Genomic DNA, 22652 nt, shown 5'->3' with positions numbered 1-22652 from the left:
TTAGTAAACCGGGTCATAATTGTCAGGCCTGTTATATTCAAACTATGCGTTTAAATTCAAATTTAAGCAACAGAGGAATTCACAGGCTAGCATAAAACTGCAGAAGACGATCGTCTTACAGAGAAATGGAGCCCACCACCACCCACAATGCTCTCAGACATGTACCCAACCACACCCATCATTGACTGATTCTAGCAGTGCATTAAGCTGCACGTCTTCAAGCTTTCGTGGCTGCCTCTTGCATGGTTGTGACGTGCCAAAGTACACAAAACTGACTTTGCGTAACAGTACAAGTCTCCAAGAGCACAGTTTGCTGATACAGAGCCTTAAGTACTGTGGTTGGTAATGAGCCAAAGCTAGCCTTCAAATCAGAGCTTTGTGTCTGCACACAGAAATGGGCTGTTAGCTAACGCTTCCTCACCGATGGAAGAATGTAAGAGGAATTTAAACTGTAAAGGTAACATGTATAGATGCTCTCATATAATTTCTCATATCTAACAAGTAGGAGACCAAGTCAAGCCTACACTGCAGCACACTTGAGCAGAACTTGAAAACATGCAGCTAGCGCTGTTCCCCAGTGAGCAGCTGATAGATGTGATCCATAACAGATTAAAGTCTGCCAAGGTGGTGGACATTAATCTTCTTAACCCTAAATCAAATGTGGCGTAGTTGCGTAAGTACAAAGGCCGGTTTTTCAAACAAAACAGAGCTAAAATGAAATTTCTGCAATTGGTCAACAATATCAACATGACTGATTTCTTTCCATGTTTATTTTACTTCACACTCATGCAGCATCTGCCTCTTGCAGACCCTTTATTACCACACAAAGGAAGATCAAGCGCAAGTTGCATTTGGAATGTTTGACTTTATGAAAATGCTAAATTATTTTTGTTTGGAGATGATGCCAGCTATGCAATTCTTTGATAAAGCTGCCGATCCATTATTATCAAGAAGGCACGGGTATCTCGGCCTAAACGTTCGCTCATTGTTCTGCTGTTTATTAATAGCAATGTGGCTTAAATGATTACCTGCAGTTGTAGATGCTGGCATATTGAAGATTTCTGTTCCAGGCTGACCAGCATCTGAAAGTGTAAACAGGGTTTCTTATTAACTGCTCCATTTAAATTAAAATAACATTGTTTACCACTGAGCACTCGGTAAGACCAGTCCTGAGGTCAGACTTACTGAAATCAGTCTCACTTCCCACTACTGTCATCTTCTTGATGATTTCCTGTTTCTTTGATTTCACAATAGCCGAGTTGCTCTCAGTCAGTTTGCTGAAGAAGGCAGGAGGCTGGGAGGCATTTGGAGGAGAGTGGGAACCCATCCTGTAGAAGAGAAAGTACTATGATGTGAACATGCACACAAACACAAACTAACCCGACTCCTGTGACAAGACAATTTAATAAGCACACGTGTAAATATAAGGGCTTCATCATTTTAAAATTGCAAAAAAATCCAAAACAACAACAAAAACCACTCATTTATCCAACTATCTTCTGCTGTGCACTGCTGTGATGACAAGGCAAGCCCACATTTTTTGTACTCAGCTGTGGTAGCTGCCTTCTATACTGAGAATTTCCTAAACAGTTAAGGTGCTACATTCAAGGCATCAGGTCATGCCACCTTATCAAGGAGCGGATGCTCTTTATTGGCATTAAAGCTCCTCCTTTCTCCTACCTCAGAGATGAAACACAGCACAATCAGTTGTTAATAAATCGTGAAACCTGGCAATCACAATTTATGGCCCCGAGGATTACGTGACAATCGTGCCACCCACTTCGGTTGTAAAAACCTTTCCAGTGCAACGAGGCTACCAAACAGATACGCAGTCATTAAAGTTTCCTCTTTCTCTGACTGAAGAAAATTAAAAGTAGGTTTATTAACCCAGAAGCAACTCGGTTATCTGGAGCAGAAACTCAGGAAACCACAATCCAATGTCAGAGTCTGTCACTGTCCTTTAAACATGACTAAACTACACATACACATGTGACAGGTACAGTATATATGCAAGCATAAAACAGTAGGCTAGTATTTCATGACCAGGACCCAAATTTTGACGTTGTGTTACAGAATTGCTCAGTGAAATAATATAATTAGTGGTGCTAAATGTAAATAAACTGTACTCATAATGGACTTTTTGGAGCGGACTCTTGACTTTCATGCTGCTGCTCCAAACCAAGTCCAAACTTACCCTTGTTCTCCCTGCTCGCTGGGGTAGGAGGCTCCTCTCTGGACTTCAGGTTCAGAGTTGGCTCCAGCAGGAGACACCGGTTCGATTCCGTCAATAGAAACACTGACAGGTGATGTTTTAGGCTGAGGTGGAGATCTGGAAAACAGCATGTATACCATAACTCTGATTATCCATTACATATATTCTATGACATAAAAATCTATTTATCACTTATTTAATATATTTTTAACATCAGTGACAAAAGGTTAGATGTACTAATTGTAACCAACAGGGATTCCTACCGGTCTCTGTTGCGTTCTCCACCAGGTCCCTCGGCATAGCGGGTCCCCTGAGCAGACTCCTGTGAAGTGGGAGGAGGCTGGGAGGCACTGGGTGGACGGGTCAAGTCCAGGACAGGAGAACCGTGGTAGCTTTGCTGCTGGCTCTGCCTGTAGTCTTTAGTTATCACCTCCTGTTTGGGTGAAGATTATCAACATCAGACATTACACAACACTGTCCGAGATAAACTCTATCAGGAGACCTGTGTGTAAGGATTTTATTTTACTCTAAAGAAAACTAAACCCATTCGACATGCATGCATTTGCTTTAATACAAACGCCAACTTCTTTTATAAAGCACTTCTAATTATTATTGTTTGATATTAGATTATTTTGCTGTTTGTCATGCAGTAGTTGAGAGGGCTTACACTGATGTGCTGTGCCAGAGTGACCACCCTTTGGCTGCCTTTGACACAAGGGGACTGGGGCTGCTGGCCTGGAGACAGTCTCTCTTCAGACGGAGGACGGTAAAGACTGTGTGACATAGCTAAGAGTCGAAAACAGAAAACAAACAAGCACGCACGCACACACACATACAGAGACAGGCAAAAAGCACACCCACACGTTTTAAAAATTAGTTTGGATTTTCAGGTTAAGGTGACATAATTCCAAACCTTTGGAATGTCCTAATGAAAACATGCATTTTTTTTTTCCTGAAATGTCTCTACACTCATCCAGACTTTCATAAGCTCAAGGTGCAAGCTTTGAAAAAAATAAAAGAAGAAGAAGAAAAAGAAAATGTATCTAAATATGAGTAAGTGTGAAGAGCTGCTCAAGATATTTTCAGTGCACACTTTGCATACAGGCTTGGCAAACTCATCTTTGACCAGAAACTGTGCTAAAATTGACAGGTTTTGCATCAGTAACTCAAATGAAGAAGTTCAGAAAGTAACTTTTTAAGTCCCTGAATAAGGGACGTAAAGGAGGATGTAAAAGTGTGTACTGCATGTTATGAATAGAAATAGGCTATTACTATCATACTAGAGTACAAAACGTAACTCCAGAAATTCCATTCAGTCGAGGGTCTAAAACATTCTCCCTGTAAGCTCTCGAGAGCACTACAGCACATGGATTTCAAGACTTTGTGTCCCTTGTGTGTCATATCTCGCTACGTGTTTTTCTTACACAACTCTTACACTACATTATTCATTTCAGAGGATGATGTAAGTTGAAAGAGGGGACCAGGATTGACTCTGTGAATCCCAGAGAGGGAACGAGTGATCCTGTGGGGACAGCATGCTCTGCCTTTTCTTGTTAGCTAGAAAACACATGAGAGACTCTGGGTTCATTTCAGCAGCAGCTTTATAAGCACCTGTATTTCTCTCTGTGGATCCATCTACTGTTTTGTGAACAACATCATCTTGGTGTTGTCATCTAGCTCAACCATCTCATCAGCTTTGAGAAGCATGCTTCCCGAGTACATTAGCTCGCAACATCCATTCAACCTCAGCATGCACTTGCCTTAAAGCCTTGTATAAAAAAAAACACTATTCTACAAGCAGAAAACCACAAAACAGAATCACATTCCAAATGACAGAAACTCCCCAAAGGCTTGACCGAGAGAGAAAGATGTGTTTAGCGCTTGTGGTGAGTGTGTGTGGGGGGGCAAAAAAAAAAGAAAACCTAAATAAATCAGCATAAATTACAGTGAGCAGTAAAACAGGAACATGCACAGATTTGGAAGGCCAGAAGCTGTAGTACCCCCTCCCCCTGATTCGCTGAAAGTGTCTCCGGTCTTTGCCGTGTTACTTCTCCTTCCCACCTGCCTTCTCTGCAACACTGGTGCACTCTGGGACCCCAGGGAGTGAGTTTGGTGGATGGAAATGCTTTTCCTGTTTAATGAAACTATCAGACCAATTTTCTATTTCAATGTTCTTTTTCATCTGAGTTACATATGTTTCAATTACAGCAGTCTTACTGAACAGAGGGTATAAAAATACTACTCTGATGATCTAACTGTCTGTGGTGAAATATTTTCTTAATGTAAGCAGCCGAATGGCAGGGAGGAGGGTGCCACATGTTAAATTCAAGTCACATCCTCTTAGGAAATAAAATGAACATAAGCAGCAAGGGATGCTCAACCTAAATGTCCCACCAGCTTTAGCTACCTTAAAGGACACCTAGGATCTTCTTGGAAAAATCAAGTTATCACGAAAACGCTATCAAAACTCGCCAAATTCTTTTTAAAATTTAATCTAAACAAGTAATGTCCAATTTGGAAAAGCTAGAAGTAAGGCTTTCCAGAGGGCACCCTTGGTGGACTTTAAGTCTATAAAAGGGAGAAACTGGGAAAAAAGGCAAAAAAAAACAAAAAACCAAACTACAGCATTGAAACAAAAAATGTAAATGAATTGGGCTGATCTGATAATGCCAACCACCACAGCGTGCAATAGGCCACAGACTGACGGGGGAGTGGGTCTGGGTGATGGGGGGGACCCCTGGGATCCAGAGCGTCTTACCATCAGTGGCGCTGCTGGCAACAAGCGAGCCCATCTCTGGCATCCCCGTTTCACAAGAAATTTGACGCATAATAATCGCGTTTATGAAGTTGGCCGCAGTCATGGTGGTCTTACCGAGTGATCGGAGCTCTTGTTCCTGAATGGACATCGGTTTGTTTTGAGTCTTTTCCCTACTAGGTGTACCGCTTTCTCCACGGCCAGGAGGGTTGTCTGACTGCGGAGGCAGCAGGTGCTGGGGACGGCCTGAAGCAGAGGTATAAGACCCGGGGTATATTCCACCTGGGCTGGGGCTGGACAGCTTGGGGTCCGATTTACTGGATGGGCCATGCTGGTCCTGAAAATGTTTGGGTAGACCTCCCCTGTTTTTGCCTGCATCGCGACTCTGCTCTTTGGGTGCGTTTAAATCCATGGCAGTTGGGTAGGCCTCAGAAAGCACACCTGTCCTTTGGATATGGCTAGGGTAACCTTGGTAGTGGGATGACCCTGAGGGCATGGACCTAACAAAGCAAACACACATTTAAAAAAGCGGATTGTATTTATAAAACCAAACAAACAAACAAACAAACAAACAAACAAAAAACAGCGTACAACTTTTAATCTGTTTATTCAAATTTTCTGTGTTAAAGTTCAGTTTACCGTAACACAGATGAGCCGGAGTGTTCGTTGACAGAAAGACTTTTCCCCCCAGTGTGCAGGACACTTGGCCTCTGCTGGACGTTTTCCTGGGTACGAGGCGACACTGGGGAGTGCTGGTGGCTGTGCGGCTGGGACGCAGGTCTTACGCTGCTGCTGCTGCTTGACAAGCTGTGCTCTGTACCTAAGTAGCAGAAACAGGCGCGTATAACTTTACAAATTCCAAACTACATTCGTAACTTAAATAAAAATGAAGAACACCATATTCTCCACACCTGGTCGCCAGATGGGGGCATGCTCCACATTTCCAATAGAGCCGCCCTTGTCTCTCTCACGCTCTCGATCCCTCTCTCTCTCCCGGTCCCTTTGCCTTTCGCGGTCCCGCTCGCGCTCCCTTTCCTTTTCCCGATCTCTCTGACGGTCCCGTTCACGTTCGCGCTCCCTCTCCTTTTCCCGTTCCCGCTCCCTCTCACTTTCACGCTCCCGCTCCCTGTCACGTTCACGGTCTCTTTCACGCTCCAAAGATGAGGCTGTGCCTTGCATTTTGCTCATGTGTGAGGAGCCAACTGCACATGCAAAAAAAGGGAGAGATAGAGAAGCTTAGAAATAAAAAGAGTGCAACATATTTATTGTGCGAGTCTGCTTGTGTGAAATGAACTGTACCGGGTGAGATGGGAGAGGTGGTGTAAGGTCTGCCAGGGAAGGCGGCGCTCGTCCCAGGGATGTAAGGGATGCGATCCACTGTCCCTGGAGTGGGAGGGACCAGTATGTGTGGTACCTGAGAAAGATCGATGATCCCTAGAGGACAGAGAAGGGTCAGCTGATTACAGGGCATAAAAGGTAATGAGAGGCTCTCAACAGTGATGCAAATGTTTTATGAGGGAATGTGATGATATTTATATTTATTAAATCTGAAATGACGGACTGACTATGTGAAATTCTATATTTTTGACAGATAAATGGGAAAGCGGAAGCAAATTACTAAAACATAAACCCTTTTTTAACTTATTAGATTCTGCTCTAGTGTTCTAAGACAAAGTAATAAATGAGTCAAGATGTGTTCCTTCAATGGGTTATATTGGAAACTAATCTGACTGGTAGCTCCCTCAATTATCCTACATGACAAATTTTCGGCAACCCCTAATGCAGTTCAGTTTTTTTGCATTATATTTATTTGTTTTTGTGGAAAAATGTGGAAAATGCCATAATAAAGGAAAATAAGACTCTCCCACAGAGTGTGATCGAAATTAAACGCTGCTTTATTACTGCACACCAGCTGACTATAAATAAACTGTCCACCAAACTGATCTAAATAACTCAGAGCATGAACAGCACTAACATTAAATTTTGGCTTGCAGGTGCTTCTATTAACAACCACCCTGCTGTTGTTTCATACTCCTATTTGTATTCGTAGTGCAGGTGCAGCACATTTGACTGCACTTTCAGTTTACCAATCAACGGCAACAAATGACTAAGTATTAGCCTTACCCCGAGGAGGGTAGGGCAGGGGGACAGCCTGGTCACGCGAAGGAATGCCCCTCATGATTTCAGATGAGCGCTGTGCAGCCATGGCAGCAGCTGCAGGCCACTGATGCATCTGCTGAGAAGTGATATAGTCGTTGAGCAGCGTCTGACGGTTCTCCAGGGCGGCGGTGTCAGGAAAGCCACGGATGATGTAGGGGTAGTGGGGAGAGTATGGAGCGCCGGAAGCGAGGGGCCTATGCAAGTAGTATGCTGTTGTATATAAAACAAGAAGATCATCTGTCAGGAAGTCACTCAACTTGAAGCAAAACTCTGATCAGATTATCACACAAATGCTGTGCAGATGATTAAACTGTTCTCTAATGAGGATGGGGGCAACATGTATAATGGACACAGTACCTGAGTCGATTGGGATACTACGACCCAGTGCAGAAGGATCAAAGGCTAAGGAAATGTGACGGTACATCTCAGTTCCCAGACCCGGAAACAGGGTCTGCTGATCTGGAAGAGTGGAAAGTGGTGATTTGGTGGTAGTCATCTCTCTGGGGGTTGGTGTGGCTTTACGCTCCTGAGTCAGATTCTTACTGGAAACTGGTGGGAAAAAAAACAAGGAAATAGAATAATTTTTAGTACACAACAACTCTTTTACATGCCTGCCACACATATACAAGACTTGTGCATTTTCATATGCTTCTTGGTTCTTTTTTAGTTTAGATTACAAACTCTCAATCTTTTACGCATGTGATATACTTACCCTCGTGCTGCCTTTGACCTGCCTCCCTGGACAGTGGGGAGCCACGATGAGAGGATCCAGGGTAAGGTGTCCTTAAGGCTCCTTTATCATCGTAGCCCACTGGACTGTGATGGGCTTTGCCACCCTGCTCTGACCCCAGCGTTAGCGGAGAAGAGCGCGATATGGGGCTAGCTGTACTGACCACTGCACTGGGGCGCCCTTTAGGTGCGTCTTCATATCGGCTTCTCTCAGTACGCATCTCCAGGTGTGACTGTGTACCGTGGTAGGGACTGCCCATGATGGAGCGGACATCGTGACGTTTCCCTGAACTAGCCACCTCCTGCTTCATGGATGCTCCCTTCAGAGACCACAATGGGAATTAACTCAGTTAGCAAGCATGAAGTATTTGATTGTCTCTACATGTGTCATTAGCATTATCTTTAGTGTGTACCTGTACAATGATGCCCTCCTTGGCAGGCTGTCGGAGCTCTTCCCTGGGAATGAGGTGGATAGAGCGCCCAGCCTCCTTCACTATGGTCTCTCGGCCTTTCATAGGATCAGACAAAGAGCCAGGCCCACGAGGTGGGGGGCTCTCTCTTTTCATCTGTTTAGGTTCCCTCCTCATGTAGCTATCCTGATCTAGATGACGAGGTATACCTGAAATTTTAATATATGAATATTGTTAATCTTCAAACAAGAGCAGGAAGCCTACTGTTCTAATTTCTCTTCATAATTTAGCCGGAAGTGAGCCGAAGGATAAAGAAACACGAGCGACAGACACAAAGGTTTTATAAGTTTAGCTGAACAACCTGGGGTTCGAGATCTGCTTAAAGTGCTGCTCTTTAGGCAAATAACTTCAGGTTAGCTAGCACTATCCAATTACTGAAAAGTAAGAAACAAAAGAAAAATTCGTCTTTCAGTTCACTGAAGGGAGCTCTGAGAGTTGAGTCAGATGAAATGAGAGCACAGACTACATCAATCATTAACCTGCTATGGCTTTAACCATGCATCATCACAAAACCAATGGTGACTGGTAAAGCGGCATCAGTCTTTTCTGGAGTCGCCAAAAACACAGGCTGCATTAACATTCTCCTTTAATGTATGTTCTGCTTGAGGAAATTTTTTTTAAGTACTTGACCAGGATGAAATCAGAATTCAAAATAAAATCTTGTTGTAAGTAAACCGCTTGCTACCTTGTGAGATGGAACCACGGATGTGATGAGTGTCCTTGTAAGAGGCATGGTGGGGACTGTCACTATCATGAGGCATGGTTCGTCCAATCAGTCCTGAGGTGGAGGTACCAAAGAAGGATGGTAAGGTGTAAGACTGATTATTTATGAAATAACTTACCATAAAGTCAAACCTCTTTAAATACGTCATCTGTTACCTTCACAGTTGGCAGCAGACAGCGATTCCCTCATAGGCACTCCCCTTGAGATGCCTCCTTCCATTACATCATATGGACGCTTCAGGCCCAGAAGTTCCCCAGACTGCCCTCCACCTCGGCCCTCATCTTTAGGAGTCTGAGATGCTGAGCCTATAAATGACAAAGATCACAGTAAATATACTGACAGTATTTCTTAAAGTATGTGCAATTTGAATCAATATTATTTCTAAGGTTAACTGAAAGCAACATAGCAAAAAGTAGGACAATGCGACCAAGTCCTTCTGCTTACGATCATATGTGAGAATGTGCCCACTAATGCCCTCATAGAGCACATGTCCTTTAGACAGGGCCTCATCGCGCTCCCTCTCTACACGGCTGGCACTGTCCTCAGTCATTAGTCGCGCTATGGTTCCCTTATACAGCGAATCAGCCGGCGTCCCCTGTGGAGAACAAAAAGAAGAAATGAGACCTGTACTTTGCACCATCAGTGTGCTGTAGCAGCTGTTCTTGTGAGAAACAAAAAAAAAAAAAAAGTCTGATTAGGATTTTGATATGTAAATGACAGTGAAGCCTGACAGTAGACAACCTTGACTACAAGCAGACTTGGTTAACAATCCTCATTTCAGTAAAACTAAACAGTGCCAACGTCATAACAAAAAATGTTATGGAAATTACAGACTTTATATCACGAGTATTAAACTGTTATTTACAATTACTCCACTAATAAAAACAAAAAAACAAAAAACAAGTGAACAAACAGCTATGGGAGTTTAAGCTGACTAATCTTGAGTCTAATCAGACTCAACTATGTCAAAGAAGGAATCATCAAGTCAACCCACTCACACAACTTGAGTCACGTCACTAAAGTGGACATGAAAAGTAGTAGCTTAGAGAACATTGTTACTGTGTTGCTTGCAGCTTTTTCAAGAAAGGACGAGGCCAGACTAGCATGGTTTCTTATTATAGGATCAGATGGCGCTGACTTAAGTTACCCGTACCTACCCTTTAAGAAGAGGCATCAATGCTATATGGATTCGTGCACTGAACGGTAGCCTGCACACATAAAGGTATCCCTCTAACAATGGAGATGCTACACTTTCAGTTATCTCTCCTTTGACTAATCCACAACAGCAGATAGAAGCCAGTATGGCAGCTGGATATGATATTACAGTGAGCATATCAATGACTGGTTTTGCCCGCGTCTAGAGTAAATAGATAAAGTAAAGAGGGAACAGACGCGGTACATTGTGTACCTGTTGCTAAGGTGACGGGGCCACCCAGAGCTGCAGTTATGTCACAGCACTGTGGAAATCCACCAGCCTTATGACCTCTAACCGGCTCTGCTGCTATCGTTTCCATCAAAAGGACAAAGCTCAGACGCATGAAGGCTGCTAAAATTGACTGTGGCAATTTTAAACAGGCATAAAGACATAAAGCCTTCAACTTTATGAGCAGAAACCAGTGACAGCATCAAAATGAACCAACGAAGTACTGCTAACAATGCGTGGCCCGTCAGTGTATGAGCTGCACATGCTGCTGTCACTATGAACCTTGACATAATTTAACAGTGTTAGTTTCAGTTCAATATTACAAGGGGAAATGGTGAGCTAGGGCTGGGCAATAAAACAATAAAGATAATTATTGCAAAAAAATTCTCCCCAACAGAAATATGAGACATGGTCAATATCAAAGTCAATAAAAGCCAATTCATGTTTTGAGATATAACACAAAAGGGTCAATGACATCAATCATGTGGTTGGAATAGAGTTGGAGCCAGCAAGCGCCTTGCTAGATGGAGGCAGTGTCAAAAATGTGTGATATAACAAGACCGTGGGCTGTTGTTGGCCCATCAGTCAGAAGGAAGAGCAAAGTTTTAACATACAAAGACTGCTGCAGAAGCCGTCTTTGCTTTTCATGTTGTACTTTTTCCTGTCTTTGATTTTTTTTTTCTTTCTCCTTTTCCTCGAGATCTCTGCTGTCACTCCGTTCCCTTTCCCAGCCTGTTTATTAACAAATCGGCATTCAACCAATGCACAATGTCATCTATGTCGAGCAATGTGCAGTTGAGATTTTGGAGGACTGCACAGGAGTAGCACTGCTTGAAAAGCACTCTCCTTATATCTTCACTTAGGAACAAAAATAGACTTTTAAGCTTGACTTAAGAAACTGATTTGATTTAGATCCTAGCCGTACGTGCTAGTTATGATGTCAAACATAAAAGCAGGTCACTTCTAAACCTGCATACTGGGGAATTATTTATAAGCGTGTTCAGTGAATTTGAAAGGTTGCTCGGAGGTTCCTCGAAAAGGGGAAGAGAACCGTTTTCCAGTTGTGTTGTAATGCACAACTCAAACTAGAACAGAGTCAGCAGAATATTATTAACAAACACGAGGATTGCCCCACCCAACAAACTGTACATATGGGAGACTGTTGCAATGAGAGTTGTAACAGTGGTCAGGGATTATCTGTAGGTTACATCATCAAACCAACAGCCTATGAGTATTTTCAGTGGAAAAACAAGGACCTTCATATGAGTAAAATTCTTTGGAAAATATGAATAAGCCTGTTGTTATTTTCTTAATAGAGTTTGTCTTTTGTACCAATTTTGAACTTTAAACTGGAGCATTTTTAACTCCAGTATAGCAGCTTTATGAAAAGGACCAAGGACTACTTCAGCGGTCAGCACTCACCTGAGTAATGGAGCCGCCTCGATAGGGAATTGGGGAATCAGGATGCAGTCTGGTCCCTGGGATGCCTTTAGTGATACTACCCCCCTGAACAGCTGAAATAGATGCTTTAAGGACAGTAAGAGAGAGACCGCTGTCACTATAATCCAACATGTAAAGTCACATTAAGAGTAAAAAAGTGGAATGCATTTAACTGGAAATAAATATTTGAAAATGTTTTGCAAGACCACCCGAAAAGAAAAAGTTGAGGCATCACCGAGTACAATCACTTCTGCACATACAGATTTGGGCAATTTCTCCCAATCTTCACATTTTCCCCAACATCAGTGAACTCAACTACCCACTGACTTTATAATAAACAGATAGATGGATGGCCAGACAGAGAGAGATTTAAAGTCTAGCCTAGGTTACACTCAGTACATTTAGAAAAGTCACTCCAATTTGGTGTGCTGGAATAAAAAGCAAGTCATGATTTGACTTTGTTCAGAATCTATGGCTTATTGCTTGTACTCAGTGTGGCAATAAAACAGTGGGAAAAGACAGAGCACCCACCACGTCCAGCAGCACTATCATGAGTTGGCCCTTGGGCTGACAGGTTATCAGCTTGGGAGGACGAGCTGTGAGGGGACAGCTGTTCCTGCTTTACTATTGGAAAACCACCTGCTATATATTAGATTACAGAGAGAAAAGAGAACGAAATGAATAGAGACAATTTTATTATCCTTTATTTATCCAGGTAAAAGTCTCACTGAAAGTAAAATCTCATTTTGAAGACAGACCTGGCTGAGAGGGGCAGGGCACAATAATGAGAAAGAGTATTAATCCCCTCAGCCAGATTTACTCACCGCCTTTCCTCTGATCCATCCAAGGCACCCCCATCGGTGCGGAGGGCATCTTCCCATGGTCCAACCCATGAGCTGGGCTGTGCAGCTGTACTGGGGTGCCCTGTTTATTTAATTAAAAAAAAATGTACATGGTCATAAGAACAATATGTAGGAACACTGATCAAAACAATTACATGATTTCTACTCTCAAACTATGTCTACTTAATGTTACTGGTGTGGTGGTGTACCTGTGTGATAGAGCCTCCTGGCTTGGAGGAGGAAATGAGAGGTGGAGGCTCTGGCATTGTGAGCGGTCTCACTGCTGCTAGCCTTCCGCTGTCCTGCGGCAGTGAGGGGTGGCCTGATGGCTGGAACGCTGGCAGATGGATGAGATTGTGAGAATGAGATTTGAGCAACTGATCTTTTGAAAAAGGCTTAAAAAAGCAAGTTTAGTAGACACGGATTTGCTAAAAGTTCCCACAGTACAGATAAAAGATTATGTAAAGAGAATGCTCACAGTTGAAGTGGAGCAGGTGCTGGTCGTGACTACTCTTGGCCATGTCTCGTGGGGACACGGGGTAAGGGGACAGAACTGCGCGCCCCAAGTTAGAGGTCCTCGGGTCATCAGGGCCCAGCGCCTGCTTCTTAGCTTCACTGTGTGGAGAGAATGCTGGGGGCTTTTCTGCAACAGTGACACACAAGGAGAGTCAGGACCAGGTAACAACACACAAATGGATATCCACTAATCCAAGAAGTTGTCCTTTGGCCATTACCAGCACACTACTGTCCACACCTTCATCACTGTCGTCATAAGAATTACAAAGAATATCTCATGCTACTTCCCAGACAGAGTGACACGCCACTGAATTAATACCCTTATTTAATACAATCACACCATCCCAGTGCTAATATTTAAAGTGAAATCCAGCTGAGGAGAAGTTAAAAGGCAATGGATGAACCTACTTAATCTCTGCAGGAGCAGCAGCAACTGCTTCTCATTGCTCTGAATGGACATAACCAAACCACAGATCATTAAATCCTCACAGCATTTTTAAAATCATCAAATCCTCAATTTTTAAAATCCCCACAAGTGCTTACTTGTAACTATTACTTCTCCCACACGGTGATTAAATGCTGAAAAATATCAATAAATATAAGCTGGAATACATTGTTTATATCTGTCCTTATGTTACCATAAATGAAGGACTTTGAGTTCACAGCTGCCATGCACATGCTGGTTATAAAAGACCTCTCTTTGTGTGGACCTTTAAAAGTCCATTCAACAAGCTTACAGTAACTGCACTGAACCAGACTGTATTCCCTTTTGGGTCAATAGCAATACCAGATCATTTATCAGTTCCCTCACCATGAGTGTCCCAGAAACACTTCAATGCCCTAAACACTAGAGTACACAGACTCAAGGTTACAGCATGTAGCAAGGACCAACAAAGTAAAACTAGATCAAATGCAACTAGAACAGCATGTTATGCTGCATTTTCATTAACCTCATTTAAAAAAAATAATTTCATTAATCCTCTAATCTTGTTTTCATAAAACACCAAGCTGTACACCCTGCAGTCGAGTGACACTAAGGTCATGCAGAACAATGATAAAAAGGATCCAAGCTGAAAACCTAAAACTGTGAAGAATTTCTGTGTTTGCAACTTTAGCAGGTAAATATAGTTTCCAGGCAGTAAGAGAAGTTTCTGTTGCGATGGAGGTGTGCATACCATCCTTTTCGCCGGCAGAGGGGCTGCGCGGGCGAACACGTGGGCTGCCGCTGTGCAGAGCCTCCCTGTCTCTGTCTGCCTGTGGGGTATAAGGCTGCTGTTTGCCTAGCTGGCCTGGAAACTGCTGCTGCTGTTGTTGCTGCTTGACCTCCTGAGAGGACTCCCCATGAGCCATGGTGATCTGTTGCTGGTACAGTGCCAAAGCGTGGGGAGGAGGTAATGCCTTCCCACTCTGCTGACCCCCCTGCACCGAGGCTTCTTGCATCTGCACACAGGGCGACAGGAAAATAACAAGAGTTACATATATGCCACACATATAACAAAAGCCCACTCCTTTCCAGGAGCTGACATATGGTTAGCCACATAAAATATCTGATAAGCATGTCAGCTAAGACGCATCTCTTATTTCTTGACAAGCTAAAGTTTCCCTAATGGCCATTATCTCATTTCTCGTCATCCTCCATCTGGTTGGCTTATCTTATACTGTTATGACTTAACAATTTCACCTACTATGGTGTTAGCCTTGTAAGCAGAGAGACTTTGATAGGATTCACAACTGCAATGAAAGATTGTGAGTGTGTGAGTACATCAGTTTTATGTGGCTAAGACACTTTCAAAGGCTGGAAAAGCCAAGATGCGCTTCACTTACAAAGGGACATAAAGGTTTAAAGGGACACAATAACAATGCTCATTATCAAGTCCATATGTGTATTCTTGGATTCTACCAAAGTAGTTCTGCATGAGTCGTATTTTTAAAAAAAAAGAGAAAAAAAGATCTGTTACTGTTTAAAACAAGAAGTAAAGCTAGCAACTTTAAAATTAGCAACTCACAATAGGTGGTATAGCAGCTGCTCTCTGTTTCAGCTGTTTCAGATCCATGGGCTTCTGTAGTGGGGATGATATGACCCCATCATGAGTGTAGTTCAGTAGGCTTGGCCGTGGAGACATCATTCTACACAGACGGACAGAAATAAGTTAGTGGGAGTAAAGAAGAGGTTGAAAAGAAGAGCATACAAAATCACTTGTTTAGTTTTTCCACCCACTAATGTAGTAGGATGTGTGCTGACATAGCCTGAGACCATGGAAAAAAAAAAAGTAAAGATTCATATTGATGTATTACACATCTGTCAAAAAACACAACAAACTCTGAATTACAGTTAAACACACAAATTGATGCACAGAACCACACATGCACGCCCCCCACACACACACTCCCCCCCCAACCCTCCCCCATTTGTTTGCCTTGGCAGAGGGCAGCGTTTCCCTGAGCTCTGCCAGTACATGCAGTCTGCTGTCATGGAAAAAACTGAACAAATACCGTGCAAACACGACTAATCAGTTCTCCTACGCACTTTGACACCAATTTCTAGCGGCCTCATTCACAGACACATACGACATGTTTTGATTTATTTTTATGTATTTTTATTTATATGGATATATATTATGGATATCAATCGATATATAGGTTATATATCTGTATAGATTATAGATATAGATATATGTATATATATTTATATCTACCTATTTTCATACTGATGTACAAATAAAATCCTTGGCTAATAGAAAACTGCAACCTGTGGTACATGAATACACAAACACAGCTTGCCAAATATGGCTTCAATGCTGTACAGTGTAGCTAGGCAACTACTACCACTTCAAAGCCCTCACTGCTTTGTGTTCTTACGTCTGCTGTGTCAGAACAGAGATGTAAGATACCCAAGAAAACTCAAAAACCAGAAGATTTCTTACAACAAAGCTCTCAAACTGGTGTAAAGATGTAAACAGGAGAAATAAAGCAGGGAAGGGCTACACTGATCAGCACTCAATCTGCCTAATACTGTGTGGGTCCCTATTATGCCTCCAGAACAGCTCTGAGGCCTTTGGAGCTTGAACGTGGCATCCTTGTGGGTATCTTATGACTGCATGACATTGGTGATATTGGAGTGTTTGGGTGCTGCTTTGGTATTAGGCCACTGTGCCTCATACTTTCATATGCAACAGATGTTTGATAGCATCATTGTCTGTAGAGTTTGGAGACAGGCTCACTGTCCAGAGGTATTTCTTATATTCTCGAGATGGTTTCTGATATGTTTTTTGCTTACTGTTGGAGGACATTAAGGTACAGCCATTGTTGTCGATCTGCAACAATGTTAGGTGGGTGGTAAATAGCAGTAAAAGTAATAACCACATAAATACCAGGGAAAAGATGTCCCTGTAAAAGTCAGGGTAATGGCTATAACCCTGGTTCTCTGATTAGTGCTGATGGTTCTCACTATGGGCCTCCTGCATGACCTCATCAGAACCCCAAATGTCCCTATTTCTGAGAACAGCTGCAGCCTGAGGGGCTGGTACTTTGGGAAACCTGAAAATGCAATGCTGGGGGAGACGCTGCCTGTGCTGCAACCAAGAGGCCTTGGCACATGACAGAGGTGCCAAGGAAATCCTTTTTCCTTTGTCATCAGGTTGGGGAGCCCAAGCCAGAATGCCCGCCCCACAAGAACCATTAGTCCCATGGCTCTCCCAGTAGCCTATATTGCCACTTTCTGGAACTGGAGGACATTGTCGGATGTAACAAATATTTCTTCCCACATAGTGGTATCTGGTTTAGCTATCTTACCCTCTTCTGATTCCTCCTGGTAAGCCAGCAGAATAGAAGAGGCTTTAGCACTCATCAGTGAGGCGCGATTGAAAGTAGTCTGACTTGGAGGGGTACGGCGGGGCCAACGAAGAACGAGGTCTAGGGTGAAGGTGGCTCACTAAAAACAGATTCACCTGTGGCATCTGGTGGAGGCCAAGGGAATCTATCCCTTCACAGACAAATAGGGAGCTTTTCAAAATGTCACTTCGAGCAGCTCCGGGAAAACAGGCAACACATGCTTACCTGACTTGTCATCAAATTGAGATTTCAGAACCTTAGTTTGCACAGTGGGCCACAGGATGTTGATCTTAGCAGCTGTGTGCTTGCACATGTCCTGTATGTTGCGATCTAAGGTAGACAGCGATGGAGGTTTAGCTGGTAGTGAGGGAGTTGGAAATTATAGTTAGAAGACAGGAGTTCTGAATCAGCTGATTCATCTCCATCATTGTTAGCGTTGCTTCCCAGGATAGTTCTAGTAGAGAAAAGCCCTCACATCGTCAGTCTGCCACCAGTGACGGGAAAGCATTAGCAATTGGCCCAGAGAGTGCTTCTGCATAAAAGTCCTTAGGTATTAGCACTTTTCCCTGTGGCAAAGCTGCCTCACACACCAAAGGGACACTGCCCTGCAGGTTAGCCTGGTGAGCGAGCCTGCAGTGGCACAGTTTGTGTCATAAAGGAATACAATGGATACAGACTTGGGTGGAGGTCAAGGCAGCCTCAGCAGTCTACACATGTCACACAAACTGGGTGTGTATCCCAGAGAGAGCTCTTGTTGCTGCAGAGAGAACGTTTTCCAACTTCACTCAGGTTGTTAGCCATAGCCATGCTGGTGGGCCTGACAATCGGCTAAACAGCTGCCAAACTAATGTGCAGGGAAGAATACTGCTGTTCTTTGGGTAGCGTGGACTAAAAAGTAGTGCTACTTTTTTTTTTTTTTATACAGTATTGCTACCTAATAGGGTACGGCTAGAGTCGTTAGCTTAGTACCCAAAGGACAGCTGCCAACAGGCTTCCGTGAGAAGAGAGAAGAGGTTTTTGAATGACATCTCACGGTATGTCACACCCCATTATGTGGGTGTCACTGAGAAAGCCTATAGCAGGTGGCGTAACAGTATTTCAGCTTCTGATGAAGTCAGGGAGGAGGCATTACTCCATAGTCATGAAACAAATGCGATGAAAGAGAATAGTGCATTGTAGAGAGAGGATCCACCATATTCACTTCAGGGGTCACAGTTTTAATGTTGTGCCTGTATAAAATTGTTGTTTTAATTTAAACAAATGGGAAATGACCGTTTACCATTATCCACTATATTCATTGCTACGAATCCTCACCTGTTCTTATCTGTGTTGTCCGTCTCCTCCACCTCATCAGCACTGCAAGTGGCACTAGAGTCACTGTCTCCATGGGAGCCAGTTTTGGCCGCATGGTCCTTCTTGGAGTTCTTGTTGGAGCTCTTGACTTCCTCCGTGCCTGCAGTGGGAGGTTTTGTATCTGTGGCATCACTGGGCGGTGTTGGCTGCAGCTGGTCTTTGTTGGGCTCCCCTATTTCAGTCTTAATCTCCTGTTTAATGGAATCTGCATCTTCCTTGACTGGAGGTTTCTCATCCCCTGCCTGACTCGTGTCTGCGAGGTCCTCCTTCTTGTCGCCAGTGTTTGAGCTGCCCTTTACCTTGCTTGAGGTTTCCTCCTTAGCCTTGCTGTCCTCAGACGAGTGCGGCGAGGGCAGGCTCTCCGTGTCAGAGCTGTTATTGGCTCCACCTGGCAGGGACACAGGGTCGAAAGGAAACAAATTAGAGGTTTGTACTATAAATGTTGTATCTCCTTCACCTTTTTTTCTTCCATTTTTCCTCTTATCTCTTTCTGCTAAAGAAGATTCTTCACAGTGCCAGTCGTCTGCCTAATCAGGTTTCACTGTACAATAAGGGGAAAACAAAACCAATTGGAATGATGGATGAAAGCCCCCAGGACTTCAGTGCTCTATTGAGGAAGTACAGTCTACGCAGTACACTTCTGTCAACAAACTACAGCAGCGTTTCATGATAATTTTCCCATTTGTAGACCATGATTCTTTAAGCCAACAAGAGCTGCTCAAACATTTTTTTCTGTCATATGACATGATGCCACTTTATAAAGTTTGTGTACAATAAAATGCAATTAAAAAAACAACTCTGGCATAAACTCTACATTTACAACCATTAATAACTAAACTGTAAGAGAGGTATTAAGTCTATGTATGCAATCTAGTTTGTAGTTAGGTTGTAGTTGTCCTGAACATTCAATGCAATACAAACAACTTTGTAGATTAAATAGAAAGCTTAAAATCAAGGCATAAGGACTGATATACCCTCTCCATCCTCGGGGGCTTCTTCTTCATTGCAGCTGGCTCCTGAACCCTCCATCTCCTCCTCCTCTGCTGGATATGGGGCATTAGCTTCCTCATTCTGTGAGGCTTTGCCTCTACGACGGGCCTTTCGTTCCTTCTCCTGGGTGAAAATAAGCACACACACATAAAAAAAAGCCTCAACAGAAGCAATCTTACAGCATAACGTTACACAAAAAGTATAGAATTCTCTTTTTTTTAAAGCAATATAGAGGCTTGCGGATGTCATTTTGATTACCGATTTCATTTTATGCTGCTGCAAAATTTCATCCAGTTTCTGCCTCTTCTTGTAGTTGAAGTAGAAGTTCTTGCACTGTGACACGGTCTTTGATCCCACCATCTTGGCGATGGCGGACCAATTCCTACCATACTGGAGAAGGCCTAGAATTAACAGATGGACAGGCAGTGGGATTAGGATAGACATACAGAGACAGACGTGTGGATGTGGCCTTGATGACCTGCTATTCTCTCTGCAGTTGTAAAAGATGTAAGCTGTGCAAAGTGCACCGCTTGTGACGATTGTAAATTTAATGGTTATTTTGGCTTATATACTATCAACGCCATCTCTAATCTCTTCAAGTGTACAGCGTTTCCATTGTAAATCAATAGCCAGGAACATCTGTCTCTATACAGCTGTCTAAACTGCGGCACAGCCTGGGAGTTTTACCCACAGTGTAACAGAGACACTGTCCCACTCTGCCAGGAGCAGCATGGCTTGTTAACATAGACTTCCAAAGTACAGACAGAGAGTGAAAGAAAGAGAGAGACTGATAAAGTAAAAAGGAGAGGGAAGTGCTAGTGGTAGGTAAACCGCCAGTCAAACCAATGACATCACTAACTCACTCCACTGGGGTCACTGTGTGTCATATTCTAACTGACTTTGATGTGACCCACTTCCAAGAAACCCAAGTCCTTTACTCAGTCAAGCACATGATTGGGCCTTACACAAGAGTCTACAGGCACCCGCTGGGCCAGAGCTGTGATAGATCAACCTGTCATGAAACACACAAGAATGTAGGGACGCACACACAAAGTGTGTATATGTGCTATAGTACGATATACAGAGAGCATTCAGTGCATAAAGACAAGTGAATGAGAAATACAGATAGCATAGAATCTGCTCCACCGCCCCCCTCCCAGAGTCTGCTGTTAGCTAAAAGGCAGCTCATTAACAGTGTGTTGTAAGAGGCTTAGCTTACACCACCCACTTGTTTCCTGTGCCAGCCTGACAGGTCCTGGCAACAGGACAGCCTCTCAAAAGGTTGCTGGGGGCTGGTGGGTGGGAGGGGTGTTATTAACAGGCACAGAGCCAACACGTCTTGGGATAACCTTGGCCATGGGTTCAGAGGTCTCTGCATCTCATCGCTTAATGGAGGTAGTAGGACGACACGCAGAGCTGCGAGCCAAAGGAGAGGAAAGGACAGCTGTTTACAGCCCCGTCAGTTCAGCTCTCATAATAATCTGAAAGCCTGAATCTGATACCAACACTTGATTGAGTAGTTAGTGATAAGACTATTACTAAGTAATATCTGCAATAAAAACTGATCTATTAGTTGTTTACAAGTCTCATTTCCTGGAAATGTTTCATAAGACTTTGTGCACAGAGATACTTATAACACTGATATTACGACACATAAAACGCCACCTAAATATGGAAAAGCATTTATTTTTTTTTTTAAACTGCGCAGTAGTGGTTCACTCGCACAATAGTTGCAATTATATTAACATTAGCACCTACATAAGTCCTGTGTCATACATACCTACAAATGTAATTTTTTTAAAAGGATCTCTAGCTAAAAGGGCTAGTAAAGCTATGAATCATGCAGAAAAAGTGCAAAGACCTATAATAGTCACTGTCCGGCTGAGAATTTATTAATACTATTATAAAAAGAGCTGCCATAACAAGCTTGGGTGATCTTCATGTCTGAGCTTCTGGAGTCTAAAAGCGGCAGCGCACCTTGAAACTGTTAAAGTGGAAGAGGTTTTTCAGCTGAAATATTCATCGCTGCCACAAAAGGTATTGCTAGAAAAGCTTCTCCCAGGAAGAAAAGACTGGTTTCCCTGACTCGCTCCATGAGGACTGAGACACGTGACCACTGATACCTAATAACCTTTTACAGTCGGTGGGTGGGTGGGGGTGGACTGCCCTACAAGTCATACACCCTCGAAACTGATAAGAGTACAGACAAAAATATATGCCTTCACACCAACCATGAAACAACGGCGGCACAAGAATAAGCACATTTATAGAAGTTAGATTAACTCTTTGCAGCATGCAGTGAAGCTGAACTGCTAAAGAGTTCAATTTATTTACTGAAGGTCAAAGGTCACTTTGTGATGACCTCTAGCTATATCCAGTTTGATCCGCCACACGCAAACACACAAAGCACAATCCCAAGAAGTTATAGTTGGCTCAGGGCCTCAGTTGCTCAGAGCAACACACATGTAGCATACATCCAATCAGCTGTAAGAATACTGAAACAGGTGGTAGCCTCACACCCAATCAGGACATCGTATTTTCTTTAGCTCCTCCCAGATAAAGTCCAATCAACACCTGGTGCGGCCAGAAAGTGGTTATTCCTGTCTGTCACATGCCTGTCGCTCTGGTCGTCGTCTCGTGCCCCTGCTCTGGATAACGCTATCAGACCGTCTGATCTCTCGAGGGCCAGCAGGGAAGCTCTTCAGGGCTGGGCCTTCCGGATCCAGAGCAGAGGAGATGAAAACAGCTCAGTCTCGGTGCTCTTCTTGCCAGCTGGCTCGATACTTGAGCCGGTGTCAGGTTGACATGCTCCAAACCAGCACATGCTCCTGGCCTCTCCCCTCCTTTTCTCTCTCCCTCTGTCCTCCCTGTGCTTCGGTGAGTGCTGCTCTGTTCTTCTCAGTCGCTCCTCTCCCCAATGGCGGTCGTCTGGGAAGACTTCCACAGGAAAGTGGGACTGTGGGGCGGTTCTATGTGCTCAGCCTCTCTCTCCTCATCTGATCTCTCCTCTATCTCTCTTTTTTTCCCTCCCTCCCTCTTTCCGTCGGTCTGTCCCTCCCCCTACCTCACTCTGCCAGCAGGCACCGCGGCATGCACATACACACACACGCACGCACGCACACACAACAGCATGAGTGAGTACAAACTCTCTCTCTCTCTCTCTCTCTCTCTCTCTCTCTCTCTCTCTCACTCTCTCTGTCTCTCTTG

At 43.6% G+C, this 22652-nt stretch overlaps 1 protein-coding gene across 3 annotated transcripts in view; it reads right to left on the bottom strand.

Moving 5' to 3' along the window:
• Positions 1-22652, bottom strand: part of ncor2 (nuclear receptor corepressor 2) — an 87379-nt gene that overhangs the window by 6465 nt on the left and 58262 nt on the right. For 2 of the 3 annotated variants that reach the window (XM_031731286.2, XM_039620480.1), the window contains exons 18-43: positions 19704-19846; positions 19430-19568; positions 18417-18843; positions 15278-15398; positions 14447-14711; positions 13234-13398; positions 12965-13092; positions 12738-12837; positions 12445-12555; positions 11896-11999; positions 9495-9645; positions 9206-9355; positions 9012-9104; positions 8270-8475; positions 7840-8176; positions 7485-7676; positions 7092-7337; positions 6267-6401; positions 5879-6169; positions 5607-5787; positions 5085-5467; positions 2880-2998; positions 2476-2645; positions 2195-2329; positions 1186-1328; positions 1029-1082 (exon numbers count right to left, since the gene is read on the bottom strand). In XM_031731286.2, the coding sequence (XP_031587146.1) occupies positions 1029-1082; positions 1186-1328; positions 2195-2329; positions 2476-2645; positions 2880-2998; positions 5085-5467; positions 5607-5787; positions 5879-6169; positions 6267-6401; positions 7092-7337; positions 7485-7676; positions 7840-8176; positions 8270-8475; positions 9012-9104; positions 9206-9355; positions 9495-9645; positions 11896-11999; positions 12445-12555; positions 12738-12837; positions 12965-13092; positions 13234-13398; positions 14447-14711; positions 15278-15398; positions 18417-18843; positions 19430-19568; positions 19704-19846 (4689 nt within the window). The remainder of the gene's footprint in view (positions 1-1028; positions 1083-1185; positions 1329-2194; positions 2330-2475; positions 2646-2879; positions 2999-5084; positions 5468-5606; positions 5788-5878; positions 6170-6266; positions 6402-7091; positions 7338-7484; positions 7677-7839; positions 8177-8269; positions 8476-9011; positions 9105-9205; positions 9356-9494; positions 9646-11895; positions 12000-12444; positions 12556-12737; positions 12838-12964; positions 13093-13233; positions 13399-14446; positions 14712-15277; positions 15399-18416; positions 18844-19429; positions 19569-19703; positions 19847-22652) is intronic. The other variant, XM_039620481.1, reaches the window with a different exon arrangement.

The sequence above is a fragment of the Oreochromis aureus genome, linkage group 12 (assembly GCF_013358895.1).
Source record: "Oreochromis aureus strain Israel breed Guangdong linkage group 12, ZZ_aureus, whole genome shotgun sequence".
In the NCBI taxonomy this organism is placed as follows: domain Eukaryota; kingdom Metazoa; phylum Chordata; class Actinopteri; order Cichliformes; family Cichlidae; genus Oreochromis; species Oreochromis aureus.
Note: the sequence above shows the minus strand (reverse complement) of the source record. Positions and strands in the feature narration are given on the sequence as shown.